Source organism: Pogona vitticeps, chromosome 14 (assembly GCF_051106095.1).
Source record: "Pogona vitticeps strain Pit_001003342236 chromosome 14, PviZW2.1, whole genome shotgun sequence".
Classification (NCBI taxonomy): domain Eukaryota; kingdom Metazoa; phylum Chordata; class Lepidosauria; order Squamata; family Agamidae; genus Pogona; species Pogona vitticeps.
In genome coordinates this window covers 3413563-3432524 of record NC_135796.1, presented here as the reverse complement: position 1 = coordinate 3432524, position 18962 = coordinate 3413563, and the positions used below count along the sequence as shown (strand labels likewise).

The 18962-nt window shown below is 47.6% G+C and overlaps 1 protein-coding gene across 4 annotated transcripts in view; it reads right to left on the bottom strand.

Moving 5' to 3' along the window:
- Positions 1-18962, bottom strand: part of NF2 (NF2, moesin-ezrin-radixin like (MERLIN) tumor suppressor) — a 94584-nt gene that overhangs the window by 12852 nt on the left and 62770 nt on the right. Inside the window, exons 14-16 of one of the 4 annotated variants that reach the window (XM_072983624.2) lie at positions 14643-14773; positions 12946-13105; positions 7542-7590 (exon numbers count right to left, since the gene is read on the bottom strand). In XM_072983624.2, the coding sequence (XP_072839725.1) occupies positions 7555-7590; positions 12946-13105; positions 14643-14773 (327 nt within the window). In that variant the 3' untranslated portion in view covers positions 7542-7554. The remainder of the gene's footprint in view (positions 1-7541; positions 7591-12945; positions 13106-14642; positions 14774-18962) is intronic. The other 3 variants (XM_072983625.2, XM_078381596.1, XM_072983623.2) reach the window with 3 other exon arrangements.

The following is an 18962-nucleotide window of genomic DNA, read 5'->3' as shown; positions in this document are numbered from 1 at the left end:
TTTATAAAGGTGGTGCTGGAGGAGAGCTTTATAGACACTCTGGACTTTCAGGAAGAGGAACGAGTGGGTCTGAGATCAACTCAAGCCGGAGTTTTCTCTCAAAATGTTGAAACGGAGGCTTTCCTATTTCGGGCACATCCTGAGAAGACAGGAGGCAACTGTGAAAGGCAGTCCCTTCCGTATCACAGGCCAGCAGCAATTTAGCAGTCAGGTCTTGCTTGAGAAGTAACTAGAGAGTAACTCTTTAAGATATTCTGGAGAAACCGGACAGTAATATTACACGTTAGGGCTGTGACTATAATAGTAACAAACCTCTTTGGGAGGAAAGACATGGAGTCAAAATGATTTGGGGAAAAACAACTACTTTTTTTTAAAAAACTTGCAGTTGAAGATGGAGGACTCTAAACCAAAGAGGAAAACGCCCAGGGAGCTCCATTATCAAGAATTGTGCCGCCACACCATCCACCCCCCCCCCAACAGAATACACTGCCATGTGCATGTCATCACCAAAAGGGAAGACAAAAGAGAAGAACATTCTGTGTAAAATTGTCCTTGCTAATTTACATGAACAGATGCAGAACTGGAAAGGCTTTGAGAAGAATTGCAAAGCCTCTCACTTGAGCGGGCAAGATGTGTGTCGTGGCTGAGCCTGAACAGGATGACGACCTTCAAGGATTCCGGGTTTCTGAATCCGATTTGGTCTGGGCAGCTTTCAAAAGGGAGACTGGCAGCATCCCTTTCCAAAGAGGACCGTTCTCCCTCAAGGAGAACACGATGAAGGACTCCTGCAGGACCAATATATGCTCAGCAAACCCCTGGCTTGGAGCAAACACCTGAGAATATCCTCTGTCCGGTGATGTTGAAAATACTTTAGCAAATACATGTTAAACGCCAAGTTGTCTGATCAACAATCCAGCAAAATGGAGAAAAATTAGGGATGAATCATTTGGATTTTTTTCTTTCTTTCTGTTTTTTGATCCTAAAATTCTCCATTCTGGGAGTTCTACCTGGCAAACTCACACCAACAGACATCTAAATTTTGCTCAGCTGGAGAAAGACCAGGCTGGAAGGCTTCATGGCTTTAAAAAAACTGAGTTCTTTAGCTTCCTCTTAGGAAGGAGAGGTTTCTTTTATTTTCTTTTTTTAACAAGAAGCTAGATCAGAACCGAGTCCGTTCTAGGCCATGAAGCTTTCCTGCCTTGCCTTTCTCTAGGTGAGCAAAATTTAAGTGCCTGTCGCTGTGAGTCTGGCCGCTAGAACTCCCCAAATAGAGACTACTGGAATTTGGAGTCCAGGAGAATCCAAAGGGCACATCTCACAATAATCAAACTTATTACTGATCAATCTTATTAGTTAAATCGCCTACCTGTTCTCCACTGAGCCTCCTGAGTGGCTTTTTGCTTCCTACATCGATCATTCTCGGAAGGAAATCAAGGTGAGAGAGTATAAAACGTGCTTAAGGCCACCCAACAATCTTTTATGACATTTCAGGTGGGGATTGACCAGAATCCTATTACATACTTATGCCAACGTAACTCAATCCGTGTGAATCTCAGTGGCAAAGGGCCACAGGTTAAGGAGCCGAGGAGGTCCCTGCTATCGTGCGCCGTGTCTCCTAAGTGATGTGTGATAGCAAATGTCTAGGACAATGCAATCCGATGGAGGGACCTCCATAGACACAGCTAATATTCCAGCCCCGGTCTCAAGTGTCAGCAAAGCCTGTCACGAGCCACTTGCTGGTGGTCCACCTAAACTCCAGAGCAATGGTGGCATAAGAAGAGAACTTACGTTGAGTGCCGGCTATAGAGTTAAGAATAATCAGGGATTTAGGAGGGCTAGAAATTGCACTGAGCATGGGTGGTGATGGGGAGCATGGCATGTCTGTTGCTGCCCCCCCCCCGGCTCTACTCCTTTCTTTCTTCACAAAATGTACAAATGCTCTGTTTGGAAAAGCAGCATTCGAAACAACGCCAAGTTCTTCTTGCTTCTGCTCAGCCTTCATCACCTGGCTAAGGTGAACAGCTTGAAATCAAAGCGGAAGTGTGAGCAGGCACCCCCTCCGCGAAAAGCCTGGCCTCCTGGATTCTACTAAAATTGGGGGGGGGGGAGAGAGAAACAAACACCCAAGAAGCTCTGCCAGCTGGAATGGGCAGATCCAGCCCTGCGACGCGAAAAGAAATTTCATGGCCAGAAAAAGTGTGCCTGCTCTGTGCCCACAGAGCTCATAAAAAGGGATTAGCATGTTGAAACACGTAATTAAACATGAAAAAGGAGCCGACATCTTCCAAGTTGGGTAAGAAACTTGGAGGTTACAGAAACAGCCGCTAGCGTGCTCTCGTTCCTCTGGGATTCACTATGGAAAGGGGGACGTCCAGACCAAGGACTCCTTAAAATTGTTGGTCAAGGAGAAGCCCTCCCCCTCGAGTTCTCACTGGACCACGTTTGCAGACGGGTTTTGTTCCAACTGCACATCATCCAGAGATGCTCAGAATAAACCCAAGTTTGCACATTAAGGGATGTCACTTTGCCACATCTCAGCTCTGCAATAGTTGGAGAACCATCCTCTGAAGCCTCTTTGCCACCGTGGCAGCAATAAAAGAATACAGTAGGACCTTCCTATCCGCAGGATCTGTATCTGCAGATTTCACTTATCTGATCCCTGAAAATATTAAATTTTAAAAAACCAACAACTAGAAATACACACACACACACACACACATTTTTACCAGAACTGGCCACCAGAAGAAACCAGAGACCATGCTATGTATAAAAGTAAAGGTTCCCCTTGACACTGAGTCCAGTCGTGTCTGACTCTAGGGCACGGTGCTCATCCCCGTCTCCAAGCTGTAGAGCCAGCGTTTTGTCTGTAGACAAGTTTCCGTGGTCACGTGGCCAGCGCAACTAGACAAAGAACGCCGTGACCTTCCCACCGAGGTGGTCCCTATTTATCTACTCACATTTTTACATGCTTTCAAACGGCTAGGTTGGCAGGAGCTGGGACAACGATGGGAGCTCACTCCATCACGTGGATTCAATCTCATGACGGCTGGTCTTCTGACCTTGCAGCACAGAGGCTTCTGTGGTTTAACCCTCAGCGCCACTATGTCCCATCATGCTATGTATAGGGTTCGCTATTTCTGCATTTTCCAGCATATGTGGGAGACCTGTGGATACTGCAGTCCTACATTACAGTCGTGCCCCGCTTTACGATTACCCCATTTAACGACGTATCAGCTTGACTGTGAGTTTTTTGCAATCGCTTTTGCGATCTCAAAACAATGGTCTGAATGGGGTTTTTCCGCATTGCGATGATCGGTTCCCTGCTTCGGGAACTGATTTTCGCTTTACGACGATCAAAAACAGCTGATCGCCGTGTTTCAAAATGGCTGCCAGCTGAAGAAAATGGCCCCCCGCTGTGCTTAGGGACGGATTCCTCGTTGCACAAGCACCGAAAATGGCTGCCCCTATGGAGGATCTTCCCTGGACAGTGAGTTTTCAGCCCATTGGAATGCACTGAAAGGTTTGCAATGCATTCAATGAGCTTTTTTATTTTGCTTTATGATGTTTCGCTCTACATCGATTTCGCTGGAATGAATTAACATCGTAAAGCGAGGCACCACTGTACATGCCTATGCAGACACTCTCCATAAACCCATAAAAGGCAACTTCCAATCATTTCCTCCATTCCTCTTCCAGCAATCTTTTGATCTATTTCCCCCACCTCCAGCACAAATGAAATCCAAGTAGGTAGAAAATAATTTCTTATTGCCTTACTCCTCCCTTGGCCATCAATCTTTCCTCCCAAGCGTCCCACTGAATCTAGGTCCTGAGTCCCATTGGGTGGGGGCTTATCCATTTGCCCACAGCTCTATAAACAGCTTTGTACAGTGACAGCACTGGGTAACAACAGACTGCCCAGATTTCTACCGGACTTCTGTCAAGTTCCAAAATGCAAGATCAACTGTCACTTGCTTGTTTTCTGGATTTGCTTCCCCTAGCATGATTAGCGGGACAAGAGGTTTCTTTGCTGTCCTCGTGAACAGAGAAGGCTTCAGACAACATGCAATTTGTACGATTTAATTGTTGCCGAGAGGGTAAGCCCAGGAGGTTAGAACAGTTCACATAAAGTAGTCAAAACTCATTACCACCGCTGATTGTGTCGAGCAGGAAAATTATTTGGCTAACACAGAAGACATAGCTCTTTCTCCGAGGGTGAGATTTAGCTTTGTGGATGCTTTCTTTTAACACATACATATATGGAACTTTAGAACACCAGGGCCCTTTGTTCGTTGTGGCTTGTTCAAACCACAGCACAGAGGATGCAAGGAAGACACAAAGTAGAGGAAGAAATTAAATACCATCAGAAGAAGATGTAGAAAGATCTGGTGCAACTTTTAGCAAGGTGGAGGGTAGAGGAACAATTCTAGGCTTCCTTAGGGATTGGGGCCAAGCAGCAAGGAAATATTTCACAACTGTTCCTGCACAGAGACGGGGATGTGGCAGAACCAGAAGACACGTCATTCCCAGTGCATTGACAGAGAAGTGGAAACATGATCCTACTGGGTTCAACATCAAAATCAGGACTCTGTTTCCAAAAAAAGAGGCTGCAGTTCTACACAAAATATGGGAAGGTGCAGAAATCCGCTTCCTCAGCATTTTAGTTGTTAAATGGAAGTTTCTAGCTCAGAAAATACGCTTAAAGGCACGCAAGGTCTTGCTTGCCGAAACCTTGAAAGTCCAAAGGGTTGAGAAATGAAATTAAAGGTTCAGTATTATCCTGGGTAGAAAAACGTGCCTAAGCTGGAGCAAAATGTTTCATGCAAAACAGCAGAAAGAACAGAATAAATTATGCACCAATAGAGAGCATTGACACAGGATACAGCTTGCCTCCGTGCAGAATTTTCAGGCTTTGATGACGAAGTATGGATAAACACGCTTCAAATCACAGCCTGGCTCAAAAAGAATGATGTATGTCTTGAAGGGCCTTGGGTAATTTCAGCCAACGATTTTCCCCCCCTAAAACAGCAGAAGCTGCCTAAAAGGAAGAGCAGCCTTCCACGGGGACCCTGACTCTCTGTATAAGCAAGCAGAGCCTCCAGTGGCCAGCCAGACCCTCGGTGTTGAACCATTCCATGTCAAGATTCAGAGTTGGAGGCACCCGAGCAGAAAGAGCTGCTAGTTCGAACCGGGAAGAAGAGAGACGCCGTTTCCCCCGAGGAGGGCAAGTTCCAAAAGGGCAACGGACCCAGCTTGACCACAACTGGAGAAATGGTCCAAAGACATTCCCGTGATCTGAATCTGTAAGAGAGAAAGCCCTTCTCCTGCTTTTACGAGCAGGCACTTGACCTGAGGCTGCCACGTCGCACTACCTTGTGGCAAGGGGGACAGGCAACAGCACGGCCGTGGGAAAGACAGCCATGGCACACGGCAGCCGCTCTTCTCCAAGGAGAAGCTCCAACCCACTGATTACAAGAAGCAAGTCCCTCGGTTCCAGCTGCTCTCCCTTGGACTCGAGTGAAGAAAGCAAAGCCCACAGCCTTGAACCATGAGAGGAGAGCAAGGGGTGGCCGAGCAAAGGGGAAGGTGGGAGAGAAACGGAGAGCCCAGGTTAGTTTAAGAGCGACATTTTTGCAGGGTGGGGGCGAGAGAGAATGACAACAGCACAAAACCAAACATATGTCCTTTGCTGCTTAGCCGAAGCCACCAGCAATTCTCAGAGGTTTCATATTTTCTACAGGGGGAGGCTGGGGCTCAACGTTTCCTGAGTTTTGCCCACCTGACGGTTTCCAAGGCAGACTTTCGGGGTGGCCAACCACTTCTGGCATCAAACCCTGGAAATTTTAATTAAGCTCACTCTCTCTCTTTTTTTAAACAAGGCGAAAAATGTTAATGGGATCCAAAAAACCCACAACGCCCACTGGAACAGATTTTGCTGGACAGAACGCTTTCAAGGGTTGCCGGGCGTAGGCCAGCCGAAGTGGGACAGCAGTGAAGGCACAGAATCAAGGTGGCTTCTTTTTTTTGTTTTGTTTTGTTTTGTTTTGTTTCACTGGCGGCCAATAACTCACCCCCGCTTGGTGCCAGTGTTCGTCTGCAGAGGGATCCACTAACTAGCTTGGGAGCCCCTCTGAACTGGAAACCACTAGCAGTGAAATTCTAGGGATGGTAAAGAAGCAGAGAAACCATTCACCAGAGAGTCCTTTCACTTTTTTGGGCCGAGGGCTAGGGGAGAGGGAAGGCAAGCCTGACGAGGCCCTGGCAACGGTTCCCAAAGAGCAGGGTCCACTTTGAAGTGCTCGACTAGCGAGTAAAGCGGCGGCTTCAAAGGTTTTAGTTTCTCCTATATTTTCTGTAACTGCAAAACAGGGGTGGGGGGGGAGGAGACAAAAGTGCGCAGCAAGGCAGAGCGGAAAGAAGGAAGCACCAGCCTCTTTTCACTCGTAGGGCGTGAGAAGAGTAGAGGCATCTTCAACTGCCCGCTCCCTCGTGAGAAAGGCTGCCTCGAGGCGGATGGTGCAAATTTCGCTTGGGGTAGACCAGCGGGCCCCGTCTGTCCGTGAGACTTCTCATCCATGTGTGAAGGGAAGGCACTGAGAAAAATCAAATCAGAGCTTGGGAAAGCTTGGGGGACTACAGCTCCCATTATCCCCTGAGCCACTTGGACCAGAAGCCCTCAAGTAATTATTCTAGGATTTGTTCTGCTCTGCCATGCACATCATAGACTGAAGGGGTGAGCGATTCTACTTTTGGATGTGTGGTTAAGTCCATAAACTGATCAAAAGGCCTTCTAAATGACTGTATAGCAGGACCTCCGGATCCATGGGAGATTGGTTCAAAGCTCCCCCCCCCTCCCATGGATGCTGAAAAACCGAGGATTAGAACAAACACTACTTTAATAGCCGCCTAGAGTGGTCCGGTGGTCCAGACAGGCGGGGGTATAAATAAATAAATAAATAAATAAATAAATAAATAAATAAATAAATAAATAAATAAATAAATAAATAAATAAATAAATAAATAAATAAATAGTTATGCATAGCATGGTCTCTGGTTCCCTCTAGTGCCCAGTTCTGGTAACTTCACCTTTAGAAATCTATCCTAGGATTTTTTTCTTTCAATATTTTTAATATTTTCAGACCATGGATAAAGGAATCAGTGGATACTGATTCCGCGGATATGATGGTCTTACTGTACTATTTAACTTTGCCATCCTGGCTAAGCCCTGAAAGTAGTATTATGTTAAAAAAAATGTTCTCCCCTGCCTTCCTCCTTACAGAAAGCGTTTCCATCAAAACGAGTCAAGGTGCCGATCCTGCTGGGCTGATGCAAGACTGCCCAAAGGAGAAAAACGTAGTGAAAAGGAAGAGGCTTTCCAGTTGAGGTGCCTGATGGGATCCCGGCCACCCCAAGCTGGTTCTGCTGGGTTTTGCCGTGCTGAAAGTCAGCTGTAGCCAGCCGTCACAAGCAAGCTCATGCAGAGGTTAGTATCCCGGGGGGGGGGGGGCACTCCCATCACCACACACAGCGAGCCTTGGACTAACCTATTTGGAAGTGTCAGATGCAGATAGGTCTTCTGCCTTGGGCTTGAGGCTAAACCCGCAAGATAAGAAACAAACACAAAAGAAGTTCCTCTGTGAAATCAAGAGCACCATTTTGTGCACTCCTTGCAACCAGGTGGAATTTGGGCTGGGGGCCTTTTCACCCAAGGAGACGAAACCCTGCCAGGAAGCTCCCCCCCGGCAGCCCTCTTGCACAGCAACCCTGCCTGAGCAATGGGAGGGGACCAGCATCAACTTCCCAAGGGGACTGGTCTCCTTCTTAGAGGGGAAGGAGGTGGGGTGGGTGTGGGATGATTCAGGTCCTCAAATGCCCCCAGGGTGACGCCGGAGTCTTATCAGGAGCGGCTCTGCTGGGTTTGTACTCTTAAGGGCCTGGTAGGCATTTTCTGGTCGCCGGCGTAGATTTTCAAAAGGAAAAGACGCGGGAGCTGTTTTGAGGCTCCTCCCATGGGAAGCTGATAAAAAAAGCGTTCAATACGGAAGGCTGATGGGAGAAAACCCCAGTACGGGCAAACATCAGAATGTTATGTCAAACTGTGCCCATTTTCAGCGGGGCCAACAATGCAGACGTTACTCGTGAGAAAGTGAATCTGCAAGCCTTTCTTATGATGCTAACTTACGGAAAGTGTTGACACACAAAGGTTTTGATCGATGGGGAGCAGACAAAGGACTCGAAGGCCTTTTTCGGCAGCCTTTATCTGGACACTGTGGAAAAGCGGGCGGTTGGACTAGCGGAGCCGCTGAGCTGGCTCGACATTTCTGCCTCTTGGATTTGGAAGAAGCTGGTGACCTCGGCGTCTCTTGGCTTAGTCGCCTGGCCTTCAATTTACAGAACCTGATCCCGCCAGAGGGATGTTTCATCGGTAGCATTACAACTGTGTTCAAAAAGGAGATGTTCACTGTTCCGTCCCTCTCCCTGCAACACTAAAAATGGATCCAGAATGTCTTTCATACACCTGCAGACGAGAATTTTGGCAGATGGGCCTTCTTCTTAAACTAAACAATAATAATCATGTGCTGTCAAGTCAATTCTGGCTTATGGAGACCCTTCCCAGGGTTCTCCAGGCAGAGAGTACTCAGAAGTGGTTTCCCCTTTCCTTCCTCTAGGGGCGCTGTGGGGCTGTGCTGCAGCTGGCCCAAGGCTACCTAGGCTGGCTCGTCTCCCAGGAGGCACAAGTGGGGAATCGAACTCCCAACCTCTAGCTCCACAGCCAAGTACTTAAACCACCGAGCTATCCATTAAACCTCCTTCCCTTACGTACATAGCACGCGCCGTACAAGAGGCCCCTTTGCTTCTGGAAACACAGATCAGTTTAACCCTCATCCCAGTAGATTTCTTTAAAGAGTCTACTGAGTAGGTTCTGGGAATTATGCACATCCCACGGGAATCCTAATGTACTGTGGATTGCCCACAGGGTTTGGGTTAGATGAAATGTTAAACCTACATGTCTTGTACTTCTTGAAGCCACAGGAAATGTCACCGTCTTCCCTGAATGGGAAAACAGAGTATATCTCCATTTAAGGATAGTGTCTCACAAAAAGCAAGCAAACCAAACCAAAGAGTATGGAACATTTTCCATCCGATGCATTACATGGATTGGGACAGGTAACGTATTTCGAGCGCAAGGTCTCATTGTGATAATAGTGGGCCCTGCAATTTTCATAGGTGAAAAAAAAGCAAACTTGGGGAGATTTGTTTACAACTCTTTAGGTGACAACACCCCCAAATTCCAACCTCATAGGTGTTACCAGGCACAAATCCTGCCTAGTAAAAATAAGACCTAACCTGAAAATAAGCCCTATGTAGTATGATTTTTCAGGATGCTTGTAATATAAGCCCCACTCCAAAAATAAGCCCTAGTTAAGTGAAACCCCACACCTCCACCACTGTGCAGCAACCAGAAGAAGAGGACAGGGCTGTATTTGAATAAATGTAGATTGTTGTACATGAAAAAAAAACTGAAAATAAGCCCTTTAGCATTTTTTGGAGAAAAAAATTAATATAAAACCTTGTCTTGTTTTCGGGAAAACATGGTAGAAAAACGTGAGTCTGGAGAATTAAAACATTTCATCCAAGTGGATGTGTGTTAAATGAACCAGGCCTACATTCCAAGATACTGTATAACAAAATATAGTTTATGGATCTATAAAGTGGAAGCAATATAGGCTTGAAGGGCCCTCATGGCATATACATGATCTGCCCTGAGTCTGAGTTCTTGATAGAGGCAAAGTAAGACAGAATTAAAGTAAGTTTCAATTGTATTTAACAATCCCCATGTCTACTGGCTTCTTATGGGACTTAATTTAACAGAAGACTCATTATCTCCAGTTTAAAAGAGGGAATTCCATGCTGACAACATTCTGGGAGATTTGAGACAGCTGTCAAGCATAATCTAAAAATGAATCTAGTCCCAGCAAATGTTTTACAAGCGCCGCCTCATTCTGTAGGAAGCAGAGCTTCACGTAAACAAGGACAATTCTAAACAGGAAGTTAACCCAGCAGAGAAGTGACATATTATTGTTGGTTTTCCCACTGAACCAAGCACTCCTCAAAGGAAAACTAAAAAAAAGAATTGGAAATTTGGAATAAACTTGCTTTTTGTCTCAATAGCCTCAGATGAGGTCATTAATATGGGAGACAAGGCTTTAAAATAATGTCTAAATGGAGCCCGAGACGGAGAGGCAGATGTCTCTTGAGTTCTGGCTCTTGGGAAACAAATGGAGAGGAATGAAGTTTCGTGAAGTTTGGCTTTCATGAAGTTTGAGGATCTTGTAGGCTTTGCAGGTGTATCTAGACAGCTCCTACAGGAAGCAAAGTCCTTACGCAGAGCAGGGGAGAGGAGCTTCTAGCTCGCAAAAAAATTCTACATTTGGTCTGCAAAAGGACCAGTCATTACCCCTAAAGGTCCATACATAAGAGTGGAGATGATGACCCGCCCATCCTAATACCACTCCTCTCCAAACCTGGAAGACTCGTGGCAATCTAGCTGCTCTCTTACATCTCTCAGATAATACCAAGATTTTTCCACTCACGTTTTTGATGGGGAAACACACCAAGAGGATGAAGAAATCCTATCAGTACCTCCAGTTTTAGAGTGGAGAGAACACTGGGACGTTGTCCTTACTCAACTCACGTTCCCCAAGGAGGAGACAAACGGAACAGCAGGAAATCCTGCCCTAACTGGTGTTAAATGCAGGTTTTCCTCCCACAATGCTTGCATTTCCCAAAAGGGAACCAAATGTCTTCCGTAAGCACCTTTTTATGAAAAGAAAAATTCCATTCGAGCTCTACTGGACACGGGTGGGGACTCCCTATAAGCGCCTCTGCTTCCCTTCATCCCCCCTGAATGCATTTTAAACAACTGATCAACAACACAGTGCATCAGAGAGCACTTCTAGTTTTAAAGAAGAAAGACGGTTTTGTAAGGAAGAGTGGTTTGGGACGAGCAAGACACCAGCGCAGTTGGGATACCTCGCCCCCACCCCAAGGTTCCAGAATGGTAGCCTTCGTCCTCAGGACCTGCAAAGGCCACCCGTTCTTGCTCCACTGGGAGCAGAACACTAAAGGCGAGCAACTGCCTCCGAGGCTGGCAGGGAGAAAATGGACAGGAGGAGGCTGACCCGCTCTTGCCGATTAGAAGCCGGAGGAGTGAGCCACTGGGAGACGCGCTCCTCCGCTGTGGGGAAACGCATGGCGCTCGTTGCCTCTCCCCGAGGAGCGGAGAGGAGCGAAGGGCTGTCCAGAGAGGCCCCAAAACATCAGAGGATGATGTAGGGCTGATGGGCAAGAACCCTGTTCCCCCAGTGAAACCACTAGGGCCACCCGCTTGACCCTGGGGCAATCCACCCTCCACCACAACCAGAGGCGAGAACAAATACCTGTCGGATTAAAACATTTTGGATTAGTGGTCCAGAGAGTAACCTCTCCGCCTCTGTCCCAAGTCAGCAGAGGGAGGGAGGGAGGGAGGGAAGTCCCCAAAACACTGGCCAAAAAGGACCACTGCTGTGTTCCAGCAGACTCTTCGCTTCCGGGCACTGCTCCTTCAACAAGTGCCAAGGTTTTCCTTACTACCGCGTTTTGCATTACAAAACGATTAATAAAGGGCGACTCCACTCAAGTACTGCACACTTTTCTTCCATTTAAAACATAGAAAACAGCACAGCTGCTCCACGGATGGAACCCCAAGAGCATTGATGTGAAAAAAATACTTGCTAAATAAGTTGTTCTCATCTATTTATTAACGTGAACAGAGATGCCCTGATGAGGAATTTTCAACTCTTACAAAGTTCCCCACCTCCAGCATGAGAGTAAGACCCGAGGGCTCTTTTTTTTTTTCACGTCAAGGTCCCTGCAATAGGAGCATAACACATCTGTGCAACACGCGCATTCTTTCCCTTTTAGAAGCAAAGCGCACAACTGCAGCCACCGTGGAAGGACTCGGGGACTGTTCAAAAGGCATCAACCATCCATCCCTTGCTTCTAATTCTTAATGGATCAAGAGACAAGGCAGCAGCCATTTTAGCTATGCACAATTTTGTACAATTTCCGGTGTGTGTCTGTGTGTTTAATATTCGTGCCAACGTGGAGAACTGTCATCTATGGCATCAAGTGTCCTTGAGGAAAAAGAAGGTTGCTTTGTCCTTGTCCTCAAATCAAGAACACCAAAAGGAAGGACCTACTTCCCTACTGAGGATATACGTTTAAGTGAGCAAGAGTTTAGCATCACCCACGCTCTGATGAGCAACTGACTTCCTACTTCACTTTTACTTCATCTTTTACTTCCTTCTTTCCAGCCCCATATATACAAGCGGTATCATTAGCCTTGAGAGAAGAAACCTATGGGGAGATAGGGTTGTGCTTTCCAAATACTTGAACAGTAGTCCTACAGAGAAGGGGCAGTATCTGTCCACTGATCCTCCCAGGGTGCAAGACATGTCACCATGGGCTCAAGCGACAGGAAGCCAGATTGAGGCTGAAGATCAGGAAAAAGCTTCTTAATTGTTAAGAGCAGTACGACAAGGGAACCCATAACCTCGGGAGGTGGTGAGGGCTCAAATGCTGGAGGCCTTCAAGACAAAATAAACCACTGGCAGATCTCTTTTGGTTTGCATTCCTGCCTGGAGCAAGGGGATGGGCTCAGTCGCCTTAAGAGGAACCTTCCAACTCCATCACTCTATGACTCTGTTTTGGGGACAGCCTGAAGTACCTCGGACAGCTCTTGTAACCTGCCGGCGAAAGACAAGACCGGCTGCCACCGGCCATGTGGAACCTGCAGAAGATCCCTCTTCTCCACCGCAGCGTCTAAATCGAGGACGCCTACAGTGGCACAAGCCAATCCCACTTTAAGTTGTGTGGCTCCCCCATCACGGCAAAAGGACACGCTACCTTCTTAATGGTGTTGTGCTTGCCATTCCCTCGGTCGTTGTTCTCGTTGTGCAGTATATCCATGGCCGTCTCCCTCTCCTTCAGCTTCAGAGCCTCGATTTCAGTCTTCAGCTCGTTCAGCTGCTCCTGGAGGTGCTTGCTTTTCTCCATGTACTCCACCCTGAGAACACACACGAGCGGGCACAGAAAGAAGCCCGCTGTTAGCCTCGCAACCCACTGGTTTTTTATTTTAAATTTTTTGCAGATGATAGGCTTCTCATTGAATTATCCCTGAAGCACACTGCCTGGAGGATGAAACCGATGACATTGCTTTGAACTCCACCCCAGCAAGCTTCGCAGAGACCAGGGTCTCCCCCAACCCAGCACAGCTGACATGCTGGATGTCCTCTCATCTCAGCCTCCCATCTGCTAGACTTTCAAACCAACATTTAAAAATTTAGGATGTTCAGGGGAGTGTGAAAATCCTGCCTTCCATCTGACAGAGAAGGGGTGGCGGTTTTCAAACGGTGCACTCCGGTGCCACAGGGTGCCACCCAACGCCTCTGGTGCCAGAGAGACCCCTGCAGCCAGTGGCCACTCACTCAAGGACACCTGGGTGACCCCAAGGATGGGAAACACTCTCTTAGATGATAAAAAAAGAAAACAGGCAACGCTCTTTATATCGAAGACCACAGGACACAGGCATTTTGGTAATGACCACATCCATCAGCATCAGCATCTCAGAACAGCAGAGCTGGAAGGGGACCCCATGGGATCATCCAGTCCAGCCCCTGTCGAGCAGGCCCCTTGGGGGAATCGAACTCCCAACCTCTGGTTCCACAGCCAGAGCCCCAAACCGTGGAGCCTTGGCATGGCCAATAGGAAAGTGGGAGGTGTCGATCCAAGCATCTGCAGGGCTTTTCCCATCTATATACATACATAAAGGGGAAAAGGTGAGCCGATACTCTTGGTTGCAATTTTAAAAGCCCTGCAATACCTCCTGTACCATGTCAGCATTTAACAAAAACGAAATAAAAAGCAAACCATGAGTGGAACTTCTGATCTTTTTTTGCACTCTGATTTTTTGTAATTCTTTTTTTTTATTTGGATGGCTCGGTTTGGCCCTCCGTGGGTCTCATGGGTGAGAAACTGATCCTTGGAGTTTTTTCCACCCTTAGTTTCAAGGAATGAGGGTGTCTATTAAGCCAAATCTCACTGATGTTTTGGTTTTATATTATTATAATTGTATATATCCTGTTGCTAGCCGCTCAGAGTGGTATAAATATACCATATGGGCGGGATATAAATCAAATAAATAAAATAAAATAAAATAAATGAAGAGTTTAGTGGTTTATGCCTCTCGTTGCGGAGCCAAGGGCTGGAAGTTCGATTCCCCCCACGGGGCCTCCCGGGAGAATAGCCAGCCTGGGTGGCCTTGGGGCAGCTGCACAACATTCCCAGGGCTCCCCCTAGAGGAAGGAAAAGGTAAAGCACATCTGAGTACTCCCTACCTAGGAAACAGTGGAAAGAACCACCCTACATCAGAACTGACTTGGCAGATTACTATTGTTGTTGTTATTGTTGTTGTTATTCCCAACATCACACACTAAGCCAGGTATCCTTCTGTGTTCCTCTGCAGCAGCGCCAAGCAACAGCCTAAGAGTGACCGGGAGGGGAGGGAGGTACCAAAATAAATAAATAAATAAATAAAAGCATACTTCTCTTTCTCTATCTCCATGGACAATCTCTTCATGTCATTATCCTTGAAGTCAAAGGACAGGCTTTCGCTGATGAGGTTGTAGGGCGGCAGATCAGTAGGGAGGGCCGTTGTGCTTGAATTCATGGGCTGCTAAAAGCAAAGGGAAGATTGATCACCCTTGAGAGTTAGCAGCCGGTGCCGCCGGCCCCCAGTCCCTCCCGCCATCTCCCGCCCTCGCCGCCACCAAAAAACTTTCCTGGCTGAGGTGGTGAGAGAACAGATGCAGCGGCAGGAACCGGCAAAACAAAATAAACCACTGGCAGGCTTTACAAATGCCTTGGCAGTCTCGGACCGTTAGCAGTGTGGGCTCTTGCAACTCATTTCATGCAGGTAAGAAAAGATGGCTGGTCTTACAGCGAGAAACACACGCTTATTACTCAAGGCCTCTAAACGAGCGGAACCGGCTTCTCAGCCATTATTTTTCATGCTGCAAGCTCGTCGACGGTTTCATTTATGTTAGACGTTTATTTCCCGATCAAAGGGGCCTAAAAGCACGGCACCCCCCCCCCACAAGTCATTGAAAACCCCTCCCAAAGGCATTCTCACAAAGGCAGCAAATTTATGTGAAACGGTAAATCCATGCGCTAGTTCAGAACAAGACGTTCCGGGAATGAATCGCTCCTTCAACAGGAACCCCTTCCCGGCCACAGAGAAGAAGGAGAAGAAGAACCTGGGCTTTGAGGTTATTTCTACAGAAGAGCTTTCCACCCTTTCGACTCCTTCCCTTCCTGTGATGCAAAAGCTTCTGCATACAGACTGTCCAGGGCAGGAAGAACGACACCAAACACCATAGGGCCCCTGCATGGGGGGGGGGAGGAATTCCAAGGCCCTCTCCCTGTTGTTAGGCATCCTTCAGTCTTGAAAGACTATGGTAACGTGCTCTGTATGGAGGGCTTGGAACAGCGCCTAGTGTGGCTGAGAAGGCCAATTCGAGAGTGACAGTCCCTTCCACACTGAAGACAAATCCAGTCTGTCCCCTGTCCGGCTCCCTGGTTTTGCTGCTTTTGTGACTTCCTCTTTGCCTCAGCCTGCTGGACAAGGGTCTCTTCAAATTGGGAGAGGCCGTGATGCACCGCCTGCCTCCAGGCTGAACGCTCAGATGTCAAGGTTTCCCATATGTTGAGGTCTATTCCTAAGGCCTTCAGATCTCGCTTGCAGATGTCCTTGTATCGCAATTGCGGTCCCTGTAGATACCGGAAAACAGGAATGATAGCAAACGCTACACATAGCATTTTCTCTGGCTCACTCCAAATGGCCAGTTCAGGGAACATCATCTTTAGAAATATATATTTCTAGGATTTTGCTTTTTGTATTTTCCCACCGTGGGTAAGTGGATCAGTAGACACTGATCCTGCGGACAAGGGGGTCCTATTGTAGGTACACCACAGACATAAGAAGCCAACAACCTACGTAGGAGGCTAAGGGCTGCCCCCATCACGTTGCCTGTTGTGTGTGTCAGACCATACGTGACCTTAAGGCTGTCTAGGCTGTCTAAATAAGACTCTCCCAAATACGCTGGCAAGTAAAAGCATCCCTTTAGAACAACAGGAGCAGATAACCTCAGGTTCAGGGGCTGAATCTGGCCCTCCTGGGAGACACCTCTTGACTCCGTAGGATTCCCCATCAGTTATCATCTTTTTGTGGCTGACCAGTTTTCCTACTGGGTTTCTCCTAAAGTTAGCATGCTGCTTCCAGGACTTAGTTACTGGCAGAAAGAACGTCTAAGCTAAAGGATGTCGGCACCTTAAGCCCCACCCCTTTGCCTTGGCCGCGCCCACCCTTGGGGTGGAAGAGGTTCCTACCTTGGCTTTCAAAGCATGGCCAGGAGAATGAGCGTCACCCAAAGTGCAGATGTTACTAAAACCCACTATGGCGCCAACTCAATGGGAGGGCAGGCGGGATTCTTGAGGAATCTAATCCTAAGGTTCGTCTCTTGTGGGGGGGAAAGCAGCAGCTGATGAATGGCTTCATTCGATTCAGAGTGGGGTGGGGTATCCGCAATTCTGGGTATACAACCAACCAGGGATAGAGACCTGAATAACAGGACTCGCCATCCGGTCGGACTTCAGTCCCACCTGTGACTTAATTTGGCCTTGACTTGCTTTTTTTTGGGGGGGGGGGGTTTCCCCCATGACTCCAACTCGCCTTGGAACCCACCCACCTCTCCCTTTTTCTGGGGGGAAAGCTTGCTTTCAATAGGGACTCCAAGACTTGCTCACATCCCAGCAACCGACCCAGATGTGGGACAGAAAAGCTTTCCGGAGGAAAGACAGACCCACGTCGATCCACTGGGAGGGTTTCAAAATGGCAGCTGGAGGCAGCAATATGCGACGCTTGCGTCACCTTCCCTCCCTCTCCTCCCATCTGTTTCTGGATTCTGATCTGGATCTGTTTCCTCGTTTCATGGGTCAAATCTTAGAACTGCCGAGTTGGAAGGGACTCGACTCCAGCTTCCGCCAAGGAGCCCCCGTGGAGGAATCGAACTCTCAACCTCTATCTCTGCAGAGAGACCTCAACCGCGGAAGCTACCCAGCAGTTCCTCATAGCTAAGGAGTCTGGGTGGAGAGTTACAGGAAAGAAGCACGGCGGTTTCCGAGGTCTCTCTAAATATGGGAAATACGAATATTCCTGAGGCTTTCCTTTGGGTCATTAATGACTGCCAGAACTCGGATCAAGATTCGCACGCTGCACAGAAGTTACCCTCGGCAGAGTTTCTGCAACATGAGCGTCAATTTTGTCGCCCTCTTCCTTTCAGATTCTGTTTGTATGCCTGAGGATGGGAAAGAATCCCAAGACTTTGCCAGTGGTGTCGGGTCTTAATCTGTCATTCTGACAGTTTTTTTGTTTGTTTGCTTGCTTTTTTACTGCCTGAGCAAACTTGCTTGAATCTTCTGGGGCTACTTTTGTACACAAACACATTCTGCCCAGCACATTGAGAGCTGAACAGCAGAGGCAGGCAGAAGAGAGAGAAAAAAATAAGGTTGGATGGATGATCCAACCTGCCAGCTTCCAGATTTCGTCCCTTCCCATTTCACAAGTCGAGGGCTGTGACGTTTGTTCGGAAGCAGAAAGAAGGCGTAAGCGGTCCCTCCACGACAAAACGATCAGCCCAGCAGAGTTGACCATTCTTCTGGAATTATTCTCCACCAACGTGGAGATGATGCCACAGAAGGAGTGGATCCCACAATTCATTACGAAGGGGTTCAGAAAACCACCACTGAGCATCATCAGGTCTGGAGCAGGAAAGCTGCTATTTCTAAATAATTTGGACTGATTCCCCAGTCTTTGCAGTTGCTAGCTAGGGATGATGGGACTCGTGGTCCTGAATTTCTGGATGGCTCCTCAGGTCCTGCCTGGAAGGCAAAGGGGGAAAGCGAAGGGAAGCTCTGAAATGCAACACTGAAGCACCAAATCTTAAATGTCCCCTTTCAGTCTCTGTGTTGCAGAGTTAAAACTGCACCACAATAGGAACCTCATGTCTGTGGGATCCGTATCTGCTGACTGACTTATTCAAAGACCGAAAAATATTAAAACTATTAAATGGAAAATCCTAGAAATACCTATTTCCAAGCATGAAGTTACCAGAACTGGCTGCTAGAGGGAGACAGAGACCATGTTATGCATAATAGTGTTTGCTATAATCTACATTTTCCAGCATCCATATTTGGAATGGGTTCCCCGCAGATGCAGGGGTTCTACTGTATAATGAATGAAGTCCCAAAGGACTGGAGTACTGGGCCAAGATATGAAAGATGCTGACTCTAATCCCCAGTGACTCTCAAAAGCTCACTTGGTGACCAAGGACAAGCCTCGCCCCTTCTCGCCGCTTCACTTATAATAGTGAATACACAAGTTCGTTGTGAAGATAAAGCAGAAGGAAGAGAGTCACATTGACTGTTTTGTGCTCCATGGAGGAAAGGAGGGCTATAAATGCAGCAAATACTTTGCCTGATTAACAGGAAATTTATTCCAAGAGCACGTATCGATTTCTTCCAGGGCAGTTGCTTTGGTGCAGAGGTGAGCGTTTCCAGTATGGGCCACACTAATCTATGAAGGCAGGCCCTACAGAGCACTTGTGACTCACCCACCCACCCATCACCACAATATCCACAATGAGCAAACTCTGCAGTTGCCACCCGGGGGGGAGGGGGGTTCAGGAGAAAACTTACAAGGTGGGGCACGAAGGTGTTTCCACGTGATGGATGTTTGGATTTCCTCCTCTCGGGCTGGCATACAAGGGGGAAGGCAAGATGGCTATGTTTGCCGAGAGGCTCTCTGG